General features: G+C 45.3%; 1 protein-coding gene across 6 annotated transcripts; it reads left to right on the top strand.

The window, feature by feature from the left end:
* Positions 1–838: 838 nt before the first annotated feature.
* On the top strand, positions 839–20,231 carry E2F8 (E2F transcription factor 8). Of its 6 annotated transcripts, none has more exons than XM_060403981.1 (14): positions 839–1,661; positions 2,881–3,077; positions 3,415–3,534; positions 5,292–5,570; positions 5,925–6,081; positions 8,149–8,463; positions 8,681–8,842; positions 10,731–10,868; positions 12,508–12,711; positions 13,024–13,111; positions 13,371–13,902; positions 18,143–18,275; positions 18,393–18,787; positions 19,474–20,231. In XM_060403981.1, the coding sequence occupies exons 3-14, from the start codon at positions 3,520–3,522 to the stop codon at positions 19,654–19,656; spliced, it is 2,601 nt and encodes an 866-aa protein (XP_060259964.1). In that variant the 5' UTR covers positions 839–1,661; positions 2,881–3,077; positions 3,415–3,519; the 3' UTR covers positions 19,657–20,231. The 6 variants fall into 6 exon arrangements, with proteins under 6 accessions (XP_060259964.1, XP_014958575.2, XP_042093675.1 ...); XM_015103089.3 differs by lacking the exon at positions 839–1,661 and adding an exon at positions 2,006–2,225; XM_042237741.1 differs by lacking the exon at positions 839–1,661 and adding an exon at positions 2,006–2,213.
* The last annotated feature ends 735 nt before the right edge of the window (positions 20,232–20,966 follow it).

The following is a 20,966-nucleotide window of genomic DNA, read 5'->3' on the forward strand; positions in this document are numbered from 1 at the left end:
GGATAGCATAGAGAACTATATTCAATATCCTGGGATAAACCATAAGGCAAAAGAATATAAGAATGTATATATGTGTATAACTGAGTCACTTTGCTGTAGAGCAGAAATTAACACAGCATTGTAAATCAACTAAACTTCAGTTAAAAATTTAAAAAAAAAATTTTTTTTTAAGAGCTCTATTTCACTTTCCAGATGGTAACCCACAGTTAACAACTATGCTGAGTACTGAATGCGATGCCATCTGTGCAGCCTAGTGAGAGGTGGCTGCTCCGAGCATTATTTGTGGCACTCAGACACCTGGGAGAAGGAATGCCCCTGTAGTCAGAGACGTGAGCACGGCAGTCACCGGTTCTCAACACAGAGGCATCAGACTGTCGCTTTAAAGAGGATTCCCAGCTTGCATTAATAAAAAATTAAGGTAGGTTGGGCAGAGGGGGACACCACCCACTGCTATAAACCCTGGTGAGGAAAGGGGAACAATCTGTGAAACAAAGGCTAACTCAGAAGCGCCAACTGCCCACCTTTTGTTGATATATCTAAAAACACACCTTGCTCCAAAAAAGGTGCACGAGACTCAGTAAGAAACAGTTGCTCTGTGCAGTCTAGGGTGGGGCCCTGCCGAGTGGCCGCACTTTATTTTAAATCTGAGGGCTCTAGGTGACCGCTGGTTTCTGCACAGCACTGATCCTAAGGCCGGTTTTCAGGTGGCGGCGCGGTCTTGAGCGACACTTGCCTGAAGCCCGGTAGCGGAGAGCAAGTACCCAGCCAGCGCGGCCCTATCTTTTCGGGGCAGCCACCCTGCGCGCCCTGAGCTTGCGTTCCGCGAAGAGAAAGAGCCGCCGTTCGCCACCGGGACCTCCCCGGTCCTACAGCCTGCAGCTACAGCACGGAGACCTTGGCCTCAGTACCAAGTATCCCCGCCCTCATATCGCGACCAGGAATATAAAACTATTTGGCGCTGCAAGACATTGACACACATGGATACGAGACAGGACGAGGGGATCGCGGCTGCGGGCTTTGCTGGAGCTTAAAAGATGCGAGATTACAAAAGAGGAGGAAGAGCTCAAACCAAACTGTCGATAGATGGGCCCCTTGATCTGGGCGCTGTTGGGCAATACGTGCGGTCCCGCAACTCCGGCACAGGTCCCCAGAAAAGGGAAGCGCTAGAAAGCCGAGTACAGCCAAGCAAGACAACGCGGGCGCACGCAATCCAGGCGCAACCAAGGGCAGAGCTGCCGCGCGGCGTCTCGATCTCCCCATCCGCAAAGCAGAGCGTTGGACTAGAGTGTCTCCCAAAACTCCTATTAATCTAGAAGTCAACAATATTCCATGCTGGAGCTGCCCAAGGGTTTGAACCCGGAAAAAGAGAGGAAAGCGAGGGAAGACGACAGGGAGAAGGGAGGAGCCGGTGGGAGACCTGGAGAGGGAAGACAGGGGACGCCCGGAACAGGCTTGGCGGGTTTTCAACCTTACTCTTCCTCCTCCACCTGAGTTCTCACATTTGGGCCAAGACCCCGCGCCCATCAAATGGGAGCGCCAGTTAGCCAAGCTTCTCCCCCCAAGCCCCAGTTTCTTAGGAGCCATGGGCAGATGGTGAGCAGCACAATAACGCATGCCACGGATGGTAGGGGCAATGGTCCTGGCTGGGGTCTCCAGCACAGGTGAGCGGACCTGGGACTGGGCAGGCCGTGGGACGGACCCAGGATGGGGGGTGCGGAGCGCCCGCGTCTCATCCCGCGTGTCCTCGGCGGACTAAACTTAACTCCCCAACTTTGAGCAAGGGGAGGGGGTGTTTGCCCCCCCAAAAAAAGTTTCTGAACTTTTCCCCCAACTCTGCCGCGGAGGCGGCACCGGAGGGCGGTGCCTGCACCCTGATTCGCCGCCAGCTCCTGTCTGGAGACTCGGATTGGCGCGCGTGGTCCGGGGCCGGGAAGAGCGGGCGTGGGGGAGGGGAGTGGCCCTCCCCGCCCGCGGGATCGGCTCGCGCCGGGAGCGGGTTAATTTCAAATCGGGGGCTTGACTGCTCCTGGACGGCCACGTCCACTGTGCCCGCCCGCCGGCCCGCCAGTCCCGGTCCCGGCGTTTCCCTCGGGCACCCACCTCAGCGCGGCGTTTAAGGACCGACTGACGGCCCGACACGCGGGCTCCCGGGCCTGAGCGGGGAAGGGGTGCAGAGGCGTCCCCGCTCAGCCCCCATCGGCTCCAAGTGTGAGGTGAACTGACAGGTCAGCGGGGCGCAGAGGGGCGCAGCGCCGGGCCGGACTGGCACCGGGAGAGGGATCGGGAAGGCAGCGGCGGCCGTTTCCCGCCTCTCGCTCCGCCGGGGGCCGCGGAGGGAGGAGCCGAGATCCCGCGCAGAGGGGAGGGGGCGAGCGAGGGGGAGGGGCGGGGACGCCGTGGTTCCGGGCGCGGGTTTGCCCGCGCTCAAGCCCCGCGCTGCTCGAGGGGCGGCGCCGACCACGGGATGGCTTTCCGCGCCAAATTTTTAAATCGAAGGCGGAAGGTCCAGACCTGCCCCTGGCGCCGCCAGCCAATCGCAGGCCTGCAGCTAGCGCTCTGATTGGTTGGGAACCGTTGCCCTAGAAACCGCGAGGATGCTGTCCGGGAACTGCCTGACTGGCGGCGCGCGTACTGGGCCCAGGGGGGGAGGGGAATTGGCCGGGAGCGAGGGGAAGCCCTCAGGGCGCGGGAGCCGGTGGCGACTGTACCTGGTTGCCTTGCTGAGCAAATGCAGCCTTCCATGGTAGGGTCCAGGATTGTGGCGTGAACTGGCCACCTGAATAGCAAGTACATAACTTTTTTTTTAAGTCGCATCTTTAAGAAAGTCTTCAAAAAACAACGACAAAAGTTTTAATCGTAAGGCGCTCTTTAAATGCCCAGGAGCTTAAGGACTGAATTTGGAAGTTACGTATCAAGCTATTTCCCCAAGACTTTGCTGCTGATCCCATGCACGTGTGTGTCAAGGGAGAAATCCAAGCATCTAGATGCAGATTTTTATCCAGATTATTTGGAGTTGCAGCTCCTTAGCCGGAACCTGGGCTCATGCGCTTGAGTCCGGAACTCTGATCTGTGAACAGGTGGGTGCTTGTGCTCGCTGGAGTCCATTCGGTGGGGTCCGGAGAATGATTTGCCCTCTCTTAAGGTGGGCAAGGGCTGTCACTGGAATTCCTGTGGTTTGCTTGAAGTCTTACTGACGGCAGATCGGCTTGCTGAAGTAATTTACGGGCGTTTGATGGGAGTTCTCTGCCCTGTGGGGCTATCTCCGGTCGAGAATAAAATGTTCAGTGTAGTTTGTCAGTTTTCTTTACCTTAGCCTTTGTTTCAGCAGACTGTGGCGTCTCGTAATGAAAGGTATTTTCAACAGATCTCCTGCATTTTTCATTAACTTTTTCTATTTTCTTTTTTTCTTTAAAGATATTAAACTTTTTAATTGGACTACCTGAACTACTTGAACCATCAGGATAAAGAACTCCAGATTTTTCATTTTTAAAGAAACTAAATGTATGAGAAATTTACAGAATGGAGAACGAAAAGGTACTTTTTTAGCTTCCATATTCATCCTTGCAGTTTTAAATGCAACATTATCCTGACTTTACTAAATAATTTTTCAGTATCCAACATCTTACTAACACCACATTCTTTTTTGGTTAACCTCTATTAAAAACCTAGAAGGAAGAAAAATTTAATTTTTGAAGAGGGGAAAAGTTACCCAGGATTAATCTTTCTAGTTTTTAGTGATTTGGCAGAAGTTTCAGAGGGATAAGTAGAGAGAAAAGATATTTTTAAGAATAATAAAATGTGTTAGCTGCTTTATGATATTTCTGAGAATTCTTAAACTATAAGAATTCAGAAGGGGCATTTGACATGATTGGACGTTGGATCTCTTGTTAAGATAATTTTCTACCAAATCACCAATTTCTTTTAACTATAGGGGCCACTGTCACTGGAGATACCTTGATTGATTTCTAAATATTGATAGGGTTAAAAAATGAAATATGCAAATTTTAGATGTAAACAAATAAGAGAACTGCTGTTGCTTCTGATGGTCAGAGGCAAAGGACAGCAGCCCTGAGAAAAATCCCATTCTTGGATTGGAAGCTCTCAAGTGTACCATCTCAGTGCACTTACCTGTCATCCCAAGCATTTTCTTTAGAATAGATACAGATGGCAAGAATGTATGAAGTCGCCAGTGGGCAAAAGTAGAAAAAACATAGTTTTCTTTAGTCTTAGGTATGTGGAGAAGGCAATGGCACCCCACTCCAGTTCTCTTGCCTGGAAAATCCCATGGACTGAGGAGCCTGGTGGGCTGCAGTCCATGGGGTTGCTAAGAGTTGGACTGAGCGACTTCACTTTCACTTTTCACTTTCATGCATTGGAGAAGGAAATGGCAACCGACTCCAGTGTTCTTGCCTGGAGAATCCCAGGGACGGGGGAGCCTGGTGGGCTGCCATCTATGGGGTCGCACAGAGTCGGACACGACTGAAGCGACTTAGCAGCAGCAGTCTTAGGTATAAACTGCTGTTAATTTACCCTCTTATGTCTCAGTGGCAGCCCAGCCTCTGCCAGGAACCAGCTTTGTGGTCTTAGGTTAACTAATTTTACTTCTCTGGATTCCATTTTCTCCATCTGTAAAGTGAAAAGGGTAAATATTCAATGAGCAGAATTTTCTGCTTGTAGCCACTCTGGATTTTGCTCCCCAGTGGATTTTGCTGACACAGGCTAGCCCTCGCCCTTGTTTCCTTGCCTCTCTGACTTTTCTTCATCAGTGGTATCTCACTGAGTACCCACTACACTCAACTGTTGTGCTAGGTGTATACACAGGTGAATGGCATATGGTTTCTGCCATGGAGACCTTTTCTTATTACAGTGTCATGAGTCAAAGTGACTACAAGGAGTTTGGGGTCACTTAAAATTATCAGTCCTATTAAGGGAAGTTAAGTAAAAGGTATACGGGAACTCTCTGGAGGATCTTTGCAACTCTAAATCTAAAATTATTTCAAAATAAAAATTTTAAAATTTTAAGTCTTAATGTTTTCTTTTGAAATTCTTGGAACATAAGATGAAAATTTTAAATCCATGCATTGTTGCAGAATTAAAAATGGGGAATTTAGGTGTTATGGACAAATGTCAAAGTGAGTATTGGAATATAGTCACTAATTTAACCATCTCTACAACCTCACTGAGCATGTTTCCTAAGAACTGTTTCTATTTATACAATTCTTAGAGTCAAAAGCTATCTGATAAATCTTTTTTTTAATACTGGATTTAATAATTTACTTGTTTTGAACCAGGAAAATCTCTTTTTTGAGCCACATAAAAGGGGACTGATGAAAACACCTCTGAAAGAATCCACTGCTGCAAATATAGTGTTGGCGGAGATCCAGCCTGACTTTGGCCCTTTAACCACACCCACCAAGCCCAAGGAGATCTCCCAGGGAGAACCGTGGACACCAACAGCCAACCTGAAAATGCTCATCAGCGCCGTGAGCCCTGAGATCCGCAACAGGGATCAGAAAAGGGGTTTGTTTGACAACAGAAACGGATTACCTGAGGTCAAAGATTGTTTACATGTAGGTTTGTTTGCAGAGGACTGGGTGGAAACTGGGGGATTTGGGGAGCTAGGGAGGGGGTGGCTGTTGAGGAGGCACTAGCAGTATAAAGTATCTCCCCAGTCAGAGCACTGGAAAGGTTTGGACCCCATCAAATACAGCTCTGGAAAATCTGAACCTATCACTTAATTATGAGCTTCTTCCCTTTCAGATCCTTCAAGCTCCCCACTTATCTGACTTCTCCCTGACTTCTCCCCACTTATCTTCCCAATTTTGCAGCCGCTGTAGCAAACTATGTATATGTGTTAGTCATTGAGCATTAATACCTCCAATAAATCTTTCTGAATAAGACATTATTTACATCTTTCTTTGTAGGAACACTTCTCTGGAGATGAATATGAGAAATCCCAACCCAGTCGAAAAGAGAAAAGTTTAGGATTGTTGTGTCATAAGTTTTTAGCTCGATACCCTAACTATCCCAACCCTGCTGTGAATAATGACATCTGTCTTGATGAAGTAGCCGAAGAACTTAGTAAGTATGCAAAGAGCTCGCTGAAAGGGTCAGTCATTAAAGGCACTTCACAGACTGAGGCCATCAGACCCACGCTCCTTCTAGCCAGTGTTTGTAATGGCACAAGACCACACGGAAATTATCCATCTGTCAAGCCCTATTAATTTCAGAATAACAGCATGTAGTTCCCAGTCACATTTAAGCCTCAAAACAGAAGCAGAAAATCACAATGGAGATTGCTCTGACTGCACTGTGAAAGGTCCGAAGCTTTAAAGTAACGCAACATTGTTTTATGACTTATTTCACAAACAGCTACAACTCTGAACTTACATCTTGTTTCTCATTGAGGAGCCAGGCTGCCAAATGCTTTCTTCACAGTCGACATGAGGATCAGCCTCTGGGCACGGGAGCCGGGCTTTAGCCCTCTCTGCCATTCAGCACTTTCTGAATGTTTTGTGTTTGCCAAAAGTTACTGTATCCCCCTGCCCTCTTTTCCTCCTCTCTTCATGGACTCAAATCTAGTTAGAGCTAAAAAAGAAATCCGTGGCAAATGTAGGATACCTTTGGAGTCATGAGAATACTACGACCTGAATCTGTGAAGAGACATACAGGATATTTTAGTATATAGCTATCACCCCATGAAGAAAGTTTTGCCCTTCTAATACATGTTTATACGTATCAACTTTAAGAAATGCCATTTAGATTCCTCTCTTCACATACACTTCATTATAGCTATGGAGGGTGTACCATTTAATTTAGCATTATCTACTATGTGGCAGGCAAGGTCATAGCAGCTGGGATAACATCAATGGACAGAAAGAACAAAGTTCCTGCTCCTGTGGCACCTGCTTTCCAGTGGAGACAATAGACAGTATGCAAAGGACATAATAAGTGGGTAATGAGGATGTAAGAGGGTAATGTGTGCTAAAGGAAAGCAAATGCAGGCCAGGGCAGGCGGGAATCCAGAGTGCTAAGAGTGTGCTCCGTAATTTTAAACTTCATTTTAAGTTAGGTAGTTAGGTCAGGCCTTGTTTGGAGCATGAAATCTGAGCAAGGAGATTTCACAAGATTTCACCTCTCAAGAATAGAGGTGGGGAGCTGTGAGGACATCTGGGAGAGGCAATCCAGCCAGAAGGAACAGCCTAGCACACAAAGGCCCTCTGGCAAGTTCCAGGAACCAAGGAATCTCAGCACCTTGTATCTATCGTATAACAGCCATGTTTGTGTGTGTTGGGAACTAATATAAGAAATGGAGTGTAGAGTGTGGAATTTAGAGCTCTAAAGACTTGATTTTGCCACATACTAGCTCTGTGCCTTAGGGTGAGCAGCTTAGCCAGCCGGACCCTCTTACTGCCTCATCATTAAAGCATAGATAATAAGTTTCACCATGTAACCCACTCCCATGTTCTTGCCTGGAAAATCCCATGGACAGAGGAGCCTGGCGGGCTACGGTCCATGGGGTCTCAAAGAGGTGGACACGACTTAGCAACTAACACTAACTTTCATACTCAGGATGGATTTTCTAGCTCTAAGTCACCCTTTGAGGAACTGCCTCATTTTGTACTGCTTTGTGTAAAAGTAAAGACTATTGTTAAAGAAATAAAAAAGCATGGATGATAATCACCTACCTCACAAGTTAGCGTAAAATCTTCTTAAACCTGTATGATGCATCAACGACCCTCAATGGACACCACCTTTCTGATCTGTATTAACTGTTTGTACCCTTTGAGAGCAGGGGCACGCCTTTCTCATCTTCATACTCTGGTTAGCTGTGCTGTGCTCAGTTGCTCAGTTGTATTCGACTCTTTGTGACTCCGTGGACTGCAGCCCGCCAGGCTCCTCGGTCCATGGGGATTCTCCAGGCAAGAATACTGGAGCGGGTTGCTATGCTCTCCTCTAGGGTATCTTCCCAACCCAGGTCGAACCCAGGTCTCCCACATTGCAGGCAGATTCTTTCCCATCTGAGCCACTAAAGTTATTTAATCCAGAACCTACGGACTAGGAATCCCTGGGGAAAAGAAAAGTATTCGATTCTATCCACATTACAATATCTGATCCTAATAAGGTGCCATTGCTTGTTCTCCGCAGATGTCGAGCGCCGACGCATTTATGATATCGTCAATGTCCTAGAAAGTCTACACATGGTGAGCCGGCTCGCCAAAAACAGGTACACTTGGCACGGGCGACACAACCTCAACCAGACCCTTGGGACTTTGAAAAGCGTCGGGGAGGAGAACAAGTACGCCGAGCAGATTATGATGATCAAAAAGAAAGAATATGAACAAGAGTTTGACTTTAGTAAGAGTTACAGTATAGAGGATCCCATCATCAAATCAAACACTGGCCAAAATGGACACCCAGATATGTGTTTTGTCGAACTCCCTGGAGTGGAATTTCGGGCAGGTGAGAGCTGGTGTTGAAAAGCCCAGGTAGCAGGGAACCTCTTGGAGGTCTAGAGACCAGGTTCTTTAGGGGAACCTAGCTCAAAGCTACTGCTGCTTTTCATATGAAAATCATGCCTGTCGATGGGATCAGGTTGCGGTATTTTTAGCTTTGTTACTTTTGAAGGCACTTGTCCCTTCATGAATTTTAATTCTCTAATCCTCTTCCTTTTCCAAAGCCTCTGTAAACAGCCGCAAAGACAAGTCTTTAAGAGTGATGAGCCAAAAATTTGTGATGCTGTTTTTGGTGTCTACGCCTCAGATAGTAAGCTTGGAAATTGCTGCCAAGATTTTAATTGGGGAGGACCATGTGGAAGATTTGGATAAAAGCAAGTTTAAAAGTAAGTGGCCCAACTGCCCTGGACTTTTGGACCTGCTCTTAAGTTACTTTCCAATACATTGGCTATATAAACAGATCATCTCTAGTTAGGCTTTTGTATCTTCACTTCTCCCCAGAATTCATGAAGATACTGCTTGATAGCTCAAGGGATAGCTTGTAGGGATTCAAAGATATGTATATAGCTACTCTTACCTGATACCTTTATCTACCTCACTTGATACTGTAACATTGTCTCCATTTTACAGTGTCTGAAGTCTACATAAGCAGTAAAGTGGGACTGGAACCCACGTGTCTGTTCTCTCCACTGACTCTCATATTTGAGGGTGTAAATAACTTCTAACACGGTCTCCAGAAGTGACCTGCAGCACAGTGGATTGGGCATTTAGAAAGAGTGGTTTTATGGTGTCCCTTCTCTGCACTTACTGCCTTAGACAGTTTGCTTCCCCAGTGACTTGGCTGGTCCAGGCAACCCAGCCTGTCTAGCGTGGTAGGCAAGGCTTGCTCTCTCTGCCCTGAAACCAAAGGCTGACACCTTATCCTGTGTGTGGACAACCACCATCAAGAGCGGTCCCAAGGGCTTGCTCCTGAGAGTCTGTCCCATAGCTAAGCAAGGAAAGTAACCTAACAGATTAATTGCCCTTCTTGTTACATGCAGAAATGTTTATTTAAATATTGGATTTTCTTTCACAGCTACTGATTATTTCCAGTTCATAAAGAAAACTATTTGATTTCACTATGGAAAAAAAAAAAGCATGAATTTAGCCAGAATATCTGCTCTCTGTTGGGAAGAAATCATAGATTGGAGTCTTAAAACAGCTCTGCCCTTGCCTCTAGAAAAGACTTTGCAGGAACTACCCCCCCACACACACACACAGAGGAGCAGAGAGAAGGTATAGAAGGCATTAGCTGACCTCCGAGCAGGGCATTAGGCTGGCCTAGACATGGATCACTCAGGCGACCGGTTGACTGGTGACCCCAAGGCATAGCAGGGGAATGCCTGGGAGGTGTCATGCAGACCCCTTCCCATCCTTGTGAAGATGTGCTGGTCCCATGAAAGTACTGAGGCACCTCCAGTTTGATGGTGTCTCCATAAAGACAAAATGAGTAGAGATTAAGGCAGTAAGGCTAGCATTTGGCTTAGGAGATTTGCCATATCAGAAAACACACCCCAATCCTACCGACAGGCGGCCTGCTTCCTCTGAGTCACCAGTTTTCAGCTCTCTATTTCACTGGTTAGTCACAGCCTTGGAAACTATTCCAGGAACTGCAGATGTGTAATTTGCTGAATCCCTGGGGAATTCAGAACCCTCTGGCATGGCTGTGAAGGCGGGACTTAATTTGCAGCTTTGTACTACAAGCTGAAGTAAAGGCAGACTTCTGTAACAGAACTTTTCATGATATATAAGACTTATAGAATTAGCAAATCATGCTTTGGACAGTATAAATGTTTATAAATTTGATAGGTATAAAATTTTCCATGCTTGTGAAAAATACATTTATTTTCATAAACTATCACAAGCAGGAAAATTATTATTTCTGTTTGTTCCTAAAATGCTGAATCCTCATTAGGAGATGCCCAGCAGTGGTAACTTTTTATTAGAAAAACTGTAACATGTTTCCCAATAGGGTGATTTCATTGAGTCATTTTTCCTTTTGTTTCAAAATCCAGTGTCAGCAGTAATTGAGTCTCAATATTTAAAATGTTTTTTGTTTTCATTAAAGCAGTATTACTAGACTAACTCTAGAAAAGTCACTGATGGTTTTTCTCTGACATTGATGGTTAGGATAGCTCTTTGAGTGTACACTGTACACATGAAGTCCTTAGGAAGCAAAGTCCTTTGATCTTTCATTATTCCATTAAGTGATATATATACTTTTTTCTCCCCCAGCAAAAATTAGGAGGTTGTATGATATAGCTAATGTTCTGAGCAGCCTGGATCTTATCAAGAAAGTTCATGTTACAGAGGAAAGAGGCCGAAAACCAGCTTTTAAATGGACAGGCCCAGAAATCAGTCCAAATCCCAGTGGTATGTATTTATTTCCTTTTATTCGTTGCTGCATTACTTTGAATTAGTGCACAATTGGAAATATCTTCCTTTCTCTTCCTACCTGTACTCCCACATGGGAAGAGCATATATGTAAGTGACTGAAAAGACAGAGATGAACATCAGTATGGAAAGTCTGGCCCTTGGTTCCATCAGCAACTCAAGATCCATAACCATCACACCCGTGTAAGAGGCCGAGTCTGTGTGTAAAAGAATTTGACAAAGTTGAAACAGCCTGTGCTTGTGGAGAATATGAAATGGATTCATTCCAGAATGAATAGTCTGTCTCCATCTCAACTCTGGGATTCTTACATTTTGTGTTCTACCAAGACCCCCCACACAGAAGTTATGGAAAATGGCAAGAACACGGGCCCCAAAAGCAGAGGGAAGCTTAGGTTCCAGTCCCAACTCTCACTTATTCCAGCTGTGTGGCCTCTAAGACTGTTTCCTCACCCCGAGTAGGAAGAACGACAGTACCTTTGCGAGGTTATTCCAGTTTGGGATATAACCTCAGTGAGAGGTCCTTCAGTACAGGGATTTGGAGGACAGGCTCTGGGCTAGATGAAGTTCATCTCCCAGGCCCACGTTCTTCTAGCTGAGAGACCCTGAACCAGTTAGTTAATGTCTGAAATGTCTCTGAGATGGGGCTGCCTTTCCTGAGAGGTACCTGCCTGAGCTGTGGAGAATGTCTTAGGCTGTTCAGGCTGCCACAACAGAGTACCATCGGCTCAGTGGCTGATAAACAATATATTTACGTCTCATAGTTCTGGAGGCTGGGGAGTCCAAGATCAAGGTGCTGGCAGACTCGGTGTCTGGTGAGAACCTGCTTTCTAGACTTTTCTAGTCTTTTCATAGTAACCTCACATAGTGGAAGAAGATTAGAGAGCTCTGTGGAGTCCCTTTTATAAGAGCACTAATCCTGTTCAAGAGGGTTCCTCCCTCATGAACATCTCCCAAAGGCCCCACCTCCCAGTATCATCACACTGGACATCAGGTTTCAACATGTGAATTTGGGGAGAAGGGATGGGGCAGAGGATGAAAACATTTAGTCCATAGCAGGGAGGGTCACCCTATTTCATCAGATGAAGTCTCCACTGATGCTGAGATACCCAATGTTTTATATTTCAGTAAGAAATAAAAACCACTGACAGTCACCCTGAGAGCACACCACTGGTTATAAGATGACAAAGTCTTTCAGAGATGTTAAAGTGAATTATTATCTCAGAATTCATTCAGAATAAGATGAACAGGGTTTTTTAGGTAAAGCCTTTGAAATGGTATCTGGCACATAGTAGGGACATAACTGTTGCCACTTTAATCAGAAATCATTTTAGAACCGTTCCCAGGTGGCTCAGTGGTAAAGAACTCGTCTGCCAATGCAGGAGACATAGGAGATGCCAGTTCGATCCCTGAGTCAGGAAGATCCCCTGGAGGAGGAAATGGCAACCTACTCCAGTATTCTTGCCTGGAGAATCCCCATGAACAGAGGAACCTGGCGGGCTACAGTCCATAGGGTCGCACAGAGTTGGACATAACTCAGTGAGTGCGCACACACTGACCTCATACCCCAGAAGGAGGCTGAACCACTCATGTTTTAGCACACTGCCCTTTCCTGTTTCAGGTCTCAGCCCAGTCCTTCCTTTGGCTGCCTCTGATTTGGAAACGAGGCGGTCTTCAAAAGAGAACTGTGCCAAAAACCTCTTTTCCACACGTGGGAAACCAAACTTCACTCGACACCCATCTCTCATCAAACTGGTAAAGAGCATAGACAGTGACCGGAGAAAGATAAATTCTGCTCCCAGTAGCCCTATCAAAACCCACAAAGGTATGTTTCCTATCATGTCAGGGTTCCGCTTGAAAGACTCCCTCCTCATCTGACTTTTAGCTTCCTTGATCCCTCGGGACTTGCTAGAGAATTGTTTGTTTCCATAGGCCCAAACACACTTGAAGCCCAACTTACGTATGAATTAAAGGATAAATGCGAATCGTGGGGTTTATCGCTTAATTGCTGTGTGATTTGGGGGAGGGAGCAGTGCCTGTTTTCTGTTCCTTTGACCTCAGTGATGTTTCATCAGTGTGAAGATTCATTCTTCTGCTTTGACCAACTCCCTCCCCGACCTTCTTTTTCTTTTACCAGCTGAGAGCACTCAGAATTCTGCACCTTTCCCGAGCAAAATGGCTCAGCTCGCAGCTATCTGCAAAATGCAGTTAGAAGAGCAATCCAGGTAGGTGGGCAACGCTCTTCAGTAACAGGATGCGTTACTTTACATTGCATCATTAGGGTTACTTATTTCATGTAAGAACAGGCAATAACCTTGGAAACTGGTGAGAGAATCTTCTCTGTAACTCATAATATGGAATCATTACAGAAACTGTCTGCTAGTTACATAAAAGCGTAGCTTCAATCTGGGGCAATGTAAAATAGTAGAACATTCTAGAGAACATGTGTTCCCATTGTCTCATGTTTTCAATCTTGTCTTTTAGTGAACCCAGAAAGAAAGTGAAAGTACAGCTGGCAGGATCTGGGCACTGCAAACCAGTGGCCCCTCTGGACACTCCAGCAAATGCCGAGCTAGAGATGACAGCACCGTCCCTCATCCAACCCCTGGGGGTGGTCCCCCTGCTCGCCAGCCCATTGTCACCAGCAGTGCCTGTGATCCTACCTCAGACCCCTTCGGGCTCATCGTATGCCATCTACTTGCAGCCTGCGCAGGCCCAAACTGTCACGCCACCCCCGGGCCTGAGCCCCACGGTCTGCCCCACCACCTCTTCTAACACTATGAGATCAAAAGACTCCACTGATGCCACCGGTGAGAATGCAGACAGTGACGCCCCAAAGTCCAGTGCATCCACCAGGCCTGGAAGTTTGCTGCCAGAGCCAGAGAGACAAGGTGCAAAGAACCGAGAGAGGGAGCCAGCTGGAGAAAAAGGCTCCAAGAGGGCGAGCATGCTCGAGGACAGTGGCTCCAAAAAGAAATTTAAAGAAGACCTGAAAGCACCTGAAAATGTCTCCACAGTAAGTACAGCCATTAACTGTGCAAAGCTTTAGGTACCCCCCAGTTAAGCAGGAGGGACTCTGCTGGCGTGTGAAATTTACCAGAGCAAAGAGCAGTCTCCCAGAAAACAGGGAACTGTTCCTTAGCGCCCCATAATTCAAACAAGGCCTCAAGCAGCTAATCCCCCGACTGGGATGGCGGCAGGGGCATTTTTAACCTTTGGAGGAAGGGATTATCCGCTTTCTTTTTAAAGCACTGTGGGTGGTTGTCCTTAAGTCCATTTCTCTGTCCCACACTGGAATGCAAACACCTGCCATGAAAGTCTTAAATAATTTACAAGCAGACGTGACCCCACATGAATGGATGGACGCATAGGGTTCCTCTAACTCCTGCTTTCTGAGTCATTACTTGATATTTGTTTGACGTCATGCAACTGGCATCTGTGGCCTAGCAGAGAAATGGCTCCGCCCACTGTTTTTACTTTCTACGTCAAATTTAAACCAAAATGTCCATGTTGTACAAATAGAAAAATCAGACTTAGCTTGGTAAGGTTTAGGGTATTTGGTGCATTGGTTTCTAGATGTTTTGGTGTTTTTTTCCTGGATGGAGTTTAATTCAGGAAGGAAAGAACATGTATTGGCTGCCTACCCACATGCAGAAGTGTTAGGCGCTTTTGCATATGTCCTCTTTTTCCACTCTCAGGACAATCGTATATGAAAGACAGCATCACCAGATAAACAGACCTCACTAAACATGGAAGCAGCAGTTAATCTCTCATTTGTCCCTGCTGTTAACTCGGGTTATTTCGCTTCTCTACATCTTGTTTTCCCACATCTATAAAGAATTTGTTCTGCCACTTTTTCCTGATTGTCTACTGGGTACGAAGCGCTTGTGCTCTGGATCAAATCAGCACCTGCCTTTGGGGATGATTGCTTTTGAGCACTTGCCCCAGGGCCATCTTACAGTTTTTGTGAGGTTAAGTGAATTTATTACATGATGGTATATATAAAGGGGTTTGTGATCCTTTCAAGGCACTGTAGAAGCTGACGGGTATTATCTGTAACTGTTGTTATTAAGGAGGCTTTAGAGACTGTCAGATCTTCCCTGAGGATGGCCTCATGGTAACCATTCAAAACATCCATTATCTTAGCATAGTATCATTTTGCGTTTAATACACATGCTAGGGGGAAAATCACAAGGCTTCAGCTTGATTTGATTTTCTGGGAGGTCCATAATCTCTTTGAGGCAATGAGTATGATTTAATAATGGTCTCCTGTTGCTCACTTAGTTATTCAGGATTAGGGTTTTCACTGGATAGATTCCTCACGCCCCCTGCTCTTTTTTTCATCTCTGACTTCATTTTTGACCATTTCTTTTTAGCATGGACTGAGCAGAGCAAAGAAAGGGAGAGATTCACGTGTTAATTCATTCAACAAACATTTACTGAGAATCTACACTTCTAGGGGTGGAGAGAAGAGAGACCACAAACAAACACAAGCGTATCAGGTAGTGAATAGTAAGAAATATGGCGAAAACAAAAGAGGATAGTGTCCTAGGAAGAGGGGTAGGAGTGCTGATATATAGTCTGGGTGAGAAGATGTACAAGTGGCAATATGTCAAATTATTTTCATCCTGCTACTTTAATAGTTCTAATTTTAAAAAAGGGGTTGGCATTATAGATGAAACAGTTTTGTGATGAATATAGTTTATAGGAAAAGGAAAAGTAATTATTATTAGAGTTTTGCTAGAGATTTGAAGAGAGTTAAACCAGAAAACATTGTACTGTAAGATGACAAAGAGCAGCTATTGGTAAAACACCTAAATCTACCCCTTGAAAATTTTCTATTCCTGAAGCCTTCAAGGAACCTGCTAGTAAAGATATTGAACAGAACCAAGCATCTAAGAAACAAAATTGAAAGTTTTTGGTACACCTTAGCACTGGGGATTCTGACCAGACCTATTAACAGCTAGATCAAAGCATAGGCCGTTGTTCTGACAGTGGTGAGAAAAAAGATCTGCAGGGAGACGAAAGGTGGGCCTCTGGTTTACAAGAGCTGCTTTTCGCTTTTACCAATCCTGTTCCTGGTAAGGCCGATCAGACTTTGCAGGCGGCTCAGCCAGCCACGTAGGCTCTGTTGGAAAAGTATCGTGATGAGCAGGTGTGCTGCAGACACACACAGCCCAACACTCTGGCCATTTCCGTATGGAATGCAACTTCATTCCCTATAGCTTTATCTGCATGATATTTGGACATCTCATATGAATTAATCAGTTCTCTTATCTGTCGTTTTTGAAACCTGGTACCCTGCCCTTTCATTTGTATATTATAAGAGTGTTTGCTTGGTATCATTGGATCCTAAAGTACTAAGGGGAAAAAAGCCCTATAGTTCTATAATTCCTTTATTCCAAATCAGGAGTCAGCAAACTCTTCTGTATAGGACTATAGCCCGCCAGGCTCCTCTGTCCATGGAATTCTCCAGACAAGAATACTGTAGTAGGTTGCCATTTCTATCTCCAGGGGCTCTTCCTGACCCAGAAATTGAACCCGCATCTCCTGCATTGCAGGCAGTCTCTTGTATTTCAGGCGGCTTCTCTACCAACTGAGCCACAGGGGAAGCTTTCTGTAAAGGGCCAGAGAGTAAATGCTTTTGGCTCTGTGGGCCATATGGTTTCTGTTACACCTATTCAACTCTGCCATTGTAAAAAAATTTTTAAAAATAGGAATGCATCTGCAGACAATATGTAAATGAATGGCCATGGCTATGTTCCAGTACAATTTTATCTGCAAAAACAGCCAAGAGGCTATATTTTGGGCCTGTGGTTTGACATTCCCTTTCTCTAAATCAACATTTCTTAACATGTTTTTTTTTCCCTTAAATGCTAATACTACCAAACATTTAGTTGCTGAATAGCCTGGGAAATGTTACATGATGAACACTCTCTTAGAGATTCACATTGTATGCCATCATGAAAGTCCCTTAGAAATTCTGTCATAAAGATTCCATTTTCCTTTGTTGAATTCAGCATTTCCCCAAACATAATTTAACTATGATTCAAGTAGTACCTGCTTGCATCCCATAGAAAGAACTAGAGTCCCTCAGAATAGTCTCTGGGAAACACCATCCCACGTAATTCAAGGACAATCAGATAATAACACAGCAGTGCCCCTATGGTGTCCAGCTGCGTCCAGCTTGTTCTGACAGTACCACTTCATACCAAGAAGTCTGGAAGCAGACTTAGGATGTTGAGGGTGGTGGGGGGTGCTAGGTAAATCCTGCCCTTAAGCAGACTCAATGCTAACTTTAGGATGCTTCCTAAGACCCCAGCTGGCATTTAAGAAACATTTGGTTATTCAGGACAACTGTTGGGATGGGAAGGAGGGATACTGTCTTCAAAGAGCCATAGAGCTGGCCTGCCCGTGGCCCATACCACTGGAGGCTTTGGTCTGATGAGACAAACAACCACCAAGGGATATTAGTCCCAGAAGAGGCACATGGTCATTTTTCTTGTTTTTGTTCAGTCGCTCACTTGTGTCCGACTCTTTGCAACCCCATGGACTGCAGCACGCCAGGATTCTCTGTCCTTCACCATCTCCCAGAGCTTGCTCAAATTCATGTCCATCGAGTCAGTGATGCCATCCAACCATCTCGTCCTCTGTCGTCCACTTCTCCTCCTGCCTTCAACCTTTCCCAGCATCAGGGTCTTTTCTAGTGAGTCAGCTCTTCGCATCAGGTGGCCAAAGTATTGGAGCTTCACCTTCAGCATCAGTCCTAATGAATATTCAGGATTGATTTCCTTTAAGATTGACTTGTTTGTCTCACCATGAAGAAGGCTGAGTGCCTTCTTTGGGAGAAGGAAAGGATGGGAGAGTGAAGTGATTAAAGGCCTGCCTTCCTTGCAAACCCAGAAAGACTGCTCAAGGGACTCTCAAGAGTCTGCTCCAACACCAAAAGTTCAAAAGCATCAATTCTTTGGTGCTCAGCCTTCTTTATGGTCCAGGTCTCACATCCATACATGACTACTGGGAAAACCATAGCTTTGACTAGACAGACCTTTGTGGGCAAAGTGATGTCTCTGCTTTTTAACATGCTGTCTAGGTTTGTCATAGCTTTTCTTCCAAGGAGCAAGTGTCTTTTAATTTCATGGCTACAGTCACCATCTACAGTGATTATGAAGCCCAAGAAAATAAAGTCTGTCACTGTTTCCATTGTTTCTTTCTCTATTTGTGTGTAAAATAAACCCTTCCTCTTTGTTTTCTAGACCTTGTTCCCATCAGGATACCTAATCCCTCTCACCCAGTGCTCAACCCTGGGGGCAGAGTCCATTCTGTCTAGTAATGAAAACTCAGGTACACTTTCCCCAAATCACAGGATCTACAGCTCCCCAATTGCAGGTGAGTGTACTTAAAAACATCTTTCAAACACAGTCATTCTCAAGCTCACTCAAGCCTTATATACTTCTTGGACAAATGCCTGTGCTTTTAAGATATTCTCCTGCCTTTTCCTTCCAGGTGTTATTCCAGTGACATCATCTGAACTCACTGCTGTTAATTTTCCCTCTGTTCAAGTAACACCTTTGAAGCTAATGGTCTCACCAACTTCCATGGCAGCCGTCCCTGTCGGGAACAGCCCGGCTCTCTCTTTGAGCCACCCAGTTCCCATCCAGAACCCGAGCTCAGCCATTGTAAACTTCACCCTGCAGCACTTGGGCCTCATCTCCCCTGGTGTGCAGGTGTCCGCCAGCCCTGCCCCCGGAACCGTTGGCATGTCGCCAAGAATAGAGGCTGTTAGTGTCACACCCGAAAATGCAGGCACTCAGCAAGGAAGGGCCACCAAGTGTGACGTGTCCATCCTGAGCCAGAACCAAACAAACGGACAATCATTTGCAGGGACAGGGGCACAACAGGTGAGAGTGCGTCCATTCATTGATGTTTTTCCTCTTTTCGTTCTTAAGTCCCAAATATCAGTATCACGGGAGACTCACTTTTGCTTTCGGACAAGGAAAGGATGGGAAAAGGAAATGCTTAAAGGCCTGCCTTTCTTGTAAATCCAGCAAGAGTGCTCAAGGAGTCCAGATTATGGGATTATCATGAGCATTTTGTTTCCCCTTAAAAAAAATAGTTGAGTCCAAAAGTATAATGGACTTTTGGACTCAGAGGGAGAGGGAGAGGGTGGGATGATTTGGGAGAATGGCATTGTAACATGTATACTATCATGTAAGAATTGAATCGCCAGTCTATGTCCGAAGCAGGATACAACATGCTTGGGGCTGGTGCACGGTGATGACCCAGAGAGATGTTATGGGGAGGGAGGTGGGAGGGGGTTCATGTTTGGGAACGCATGTACACCCGTGGTGGATTCATGTCAATGTATGGCAAAACCAATACAGTATTGTAAAGTAAAATAAAGTAAATAAGTAAATAAATAAATAAATAAATGTTAAAAAAAAAAAGAAAAAAAAAATAGTTGAGCGTGTGAAACTCAGGCAGGCTCACTTAGCAGATTTCAGGGCATTCAAGGTTCCCATCATGTGACACGTCCTTCCAGTTCACTCTGGGTCTGACTTTTCTCCGTTCCTCTCTTTCCAATCAGCCTGTTCCTGTGACACCCAAAGGGTCCCAGCCAGTGGCCGAAAGCTTCTTCCGTACTCCGGGTGGACCAACAAACCCAACAGGCTCCACCTGCATGGATTTTGATGGTGCTAATCACACCTCCGTAGGAACTCTCTTCGTCCCACAGCGAAAACTGGAAGTCTCAACGGAGGATGTCCATTAATTGACATATTTGGCTTCGTTTAATCTTCTGAAGAGTTGTTTAACAGAGAAGATGGCCTCGGACTGATTTGGAGAACACGTTCTCTGAAAATACTGTAAATACGTTGAGGGTTTACTTATTTGCAAAACAGACACTTATTTTCGTACTTAAATATATATATATCCACACAGACATATAAATATATATTTGTATTAAGCTAAGTTCAGCCATCAGTCCTACAAAATAAAATGTTGAACTAAGGTATATTAACTTCTGGGGGAAGGAGTTCGTTTTTTCAGCTGTGCCTATCCTATGATGCCAAGTAACTGTGTTAAAGTTTACTTCCCTTTGGGTGAACCTGTGACAGGCCTAACACAGCGCTCTCTTCAACTTTGCACAAAGAAAATGCTGTGATGTATAATGTATTTTTAAATGGGAGGACTGTAGCTATATTTTTTTGTAATTTCTTTCTGCTATTGTTGCTGTACGTCTTTTTGTAAAGTTCGCAACAATCCTTAATCAAGTCTATGGAAAAATTATTTATAAAATGTATTTTTAATCATAAGTTGTTCAAATTAAAACTTTTCTAAAATGTATTTAACATCTTCATTTGGCCTGTTGGAAGAAAGTCTTGGTATGGAGCATGCATCCTGGTTCCCCTTAGATATGCCAAGCTTATCCCCTGTGTTCTTCCCCTCTTTTGATCCTGCATATGGCTCCACTTTTACAGAAGTGATAATGGTTTCAGAGAAGCCACTGCTTGGCCAAGGACAACCAGCTTAGTCCTGTGTGCTTTCCACCACACCCTGGGAGTTTGGAAATGAGAGGTGGGAGCTGGGGTGCTCCCTGCCCTGTCCTGGCATGGCCAGCATCCACCCCGCCTCCCACTGTCAAGAGAAGAGAGGCTGCAGCTACAGTCCTCTTGTCAAACAGCCCAGCTCCAGGGATGGGCAAATAGGATTCTGATTTCGAATCCTATACACACAAGGAATTACCACATGAAACCCTCCATGAGCTTCAAGAGAAGAAATGAGCTACAATGTGTTCAGCATGCATTTTCTTGATCCTCTGGTTATGTGACGAATTGTACCTTAAGAATTGACACGTGCCTTCTCTGGTTGGGGTTCTTAAAGGATCATTATAATATCTATTTCCTGCATGTTTACTACGTGCCAGGCATCACCCTACATATTTTAAAGGCATTGCCTCTACAGGCTAGTATGACAAGTTCACTGAGGCTATCAGAGATTCAAGCAGCAAGTCCAGGGTCACACTGCAAGTTTCTGCAAGGACTTAACCCATGTCTTTATCCATTTATTACCCATCTGCCT

Source organism: Ovis aries, chromosome 21 (genome assembly GCF_016772045.2).
Source record: "Ovis aries strain OAR_USU_Benz2616 breed Rambouillet chromosome 21, ARS-UI_Ramb_v3.0, whole genome shotgun sequence".
NCBI lineage: Eukaryota > Metazoa > Chordata > Mammalia > Artiodactyla > Bovidae > Ovis > Ovis aries.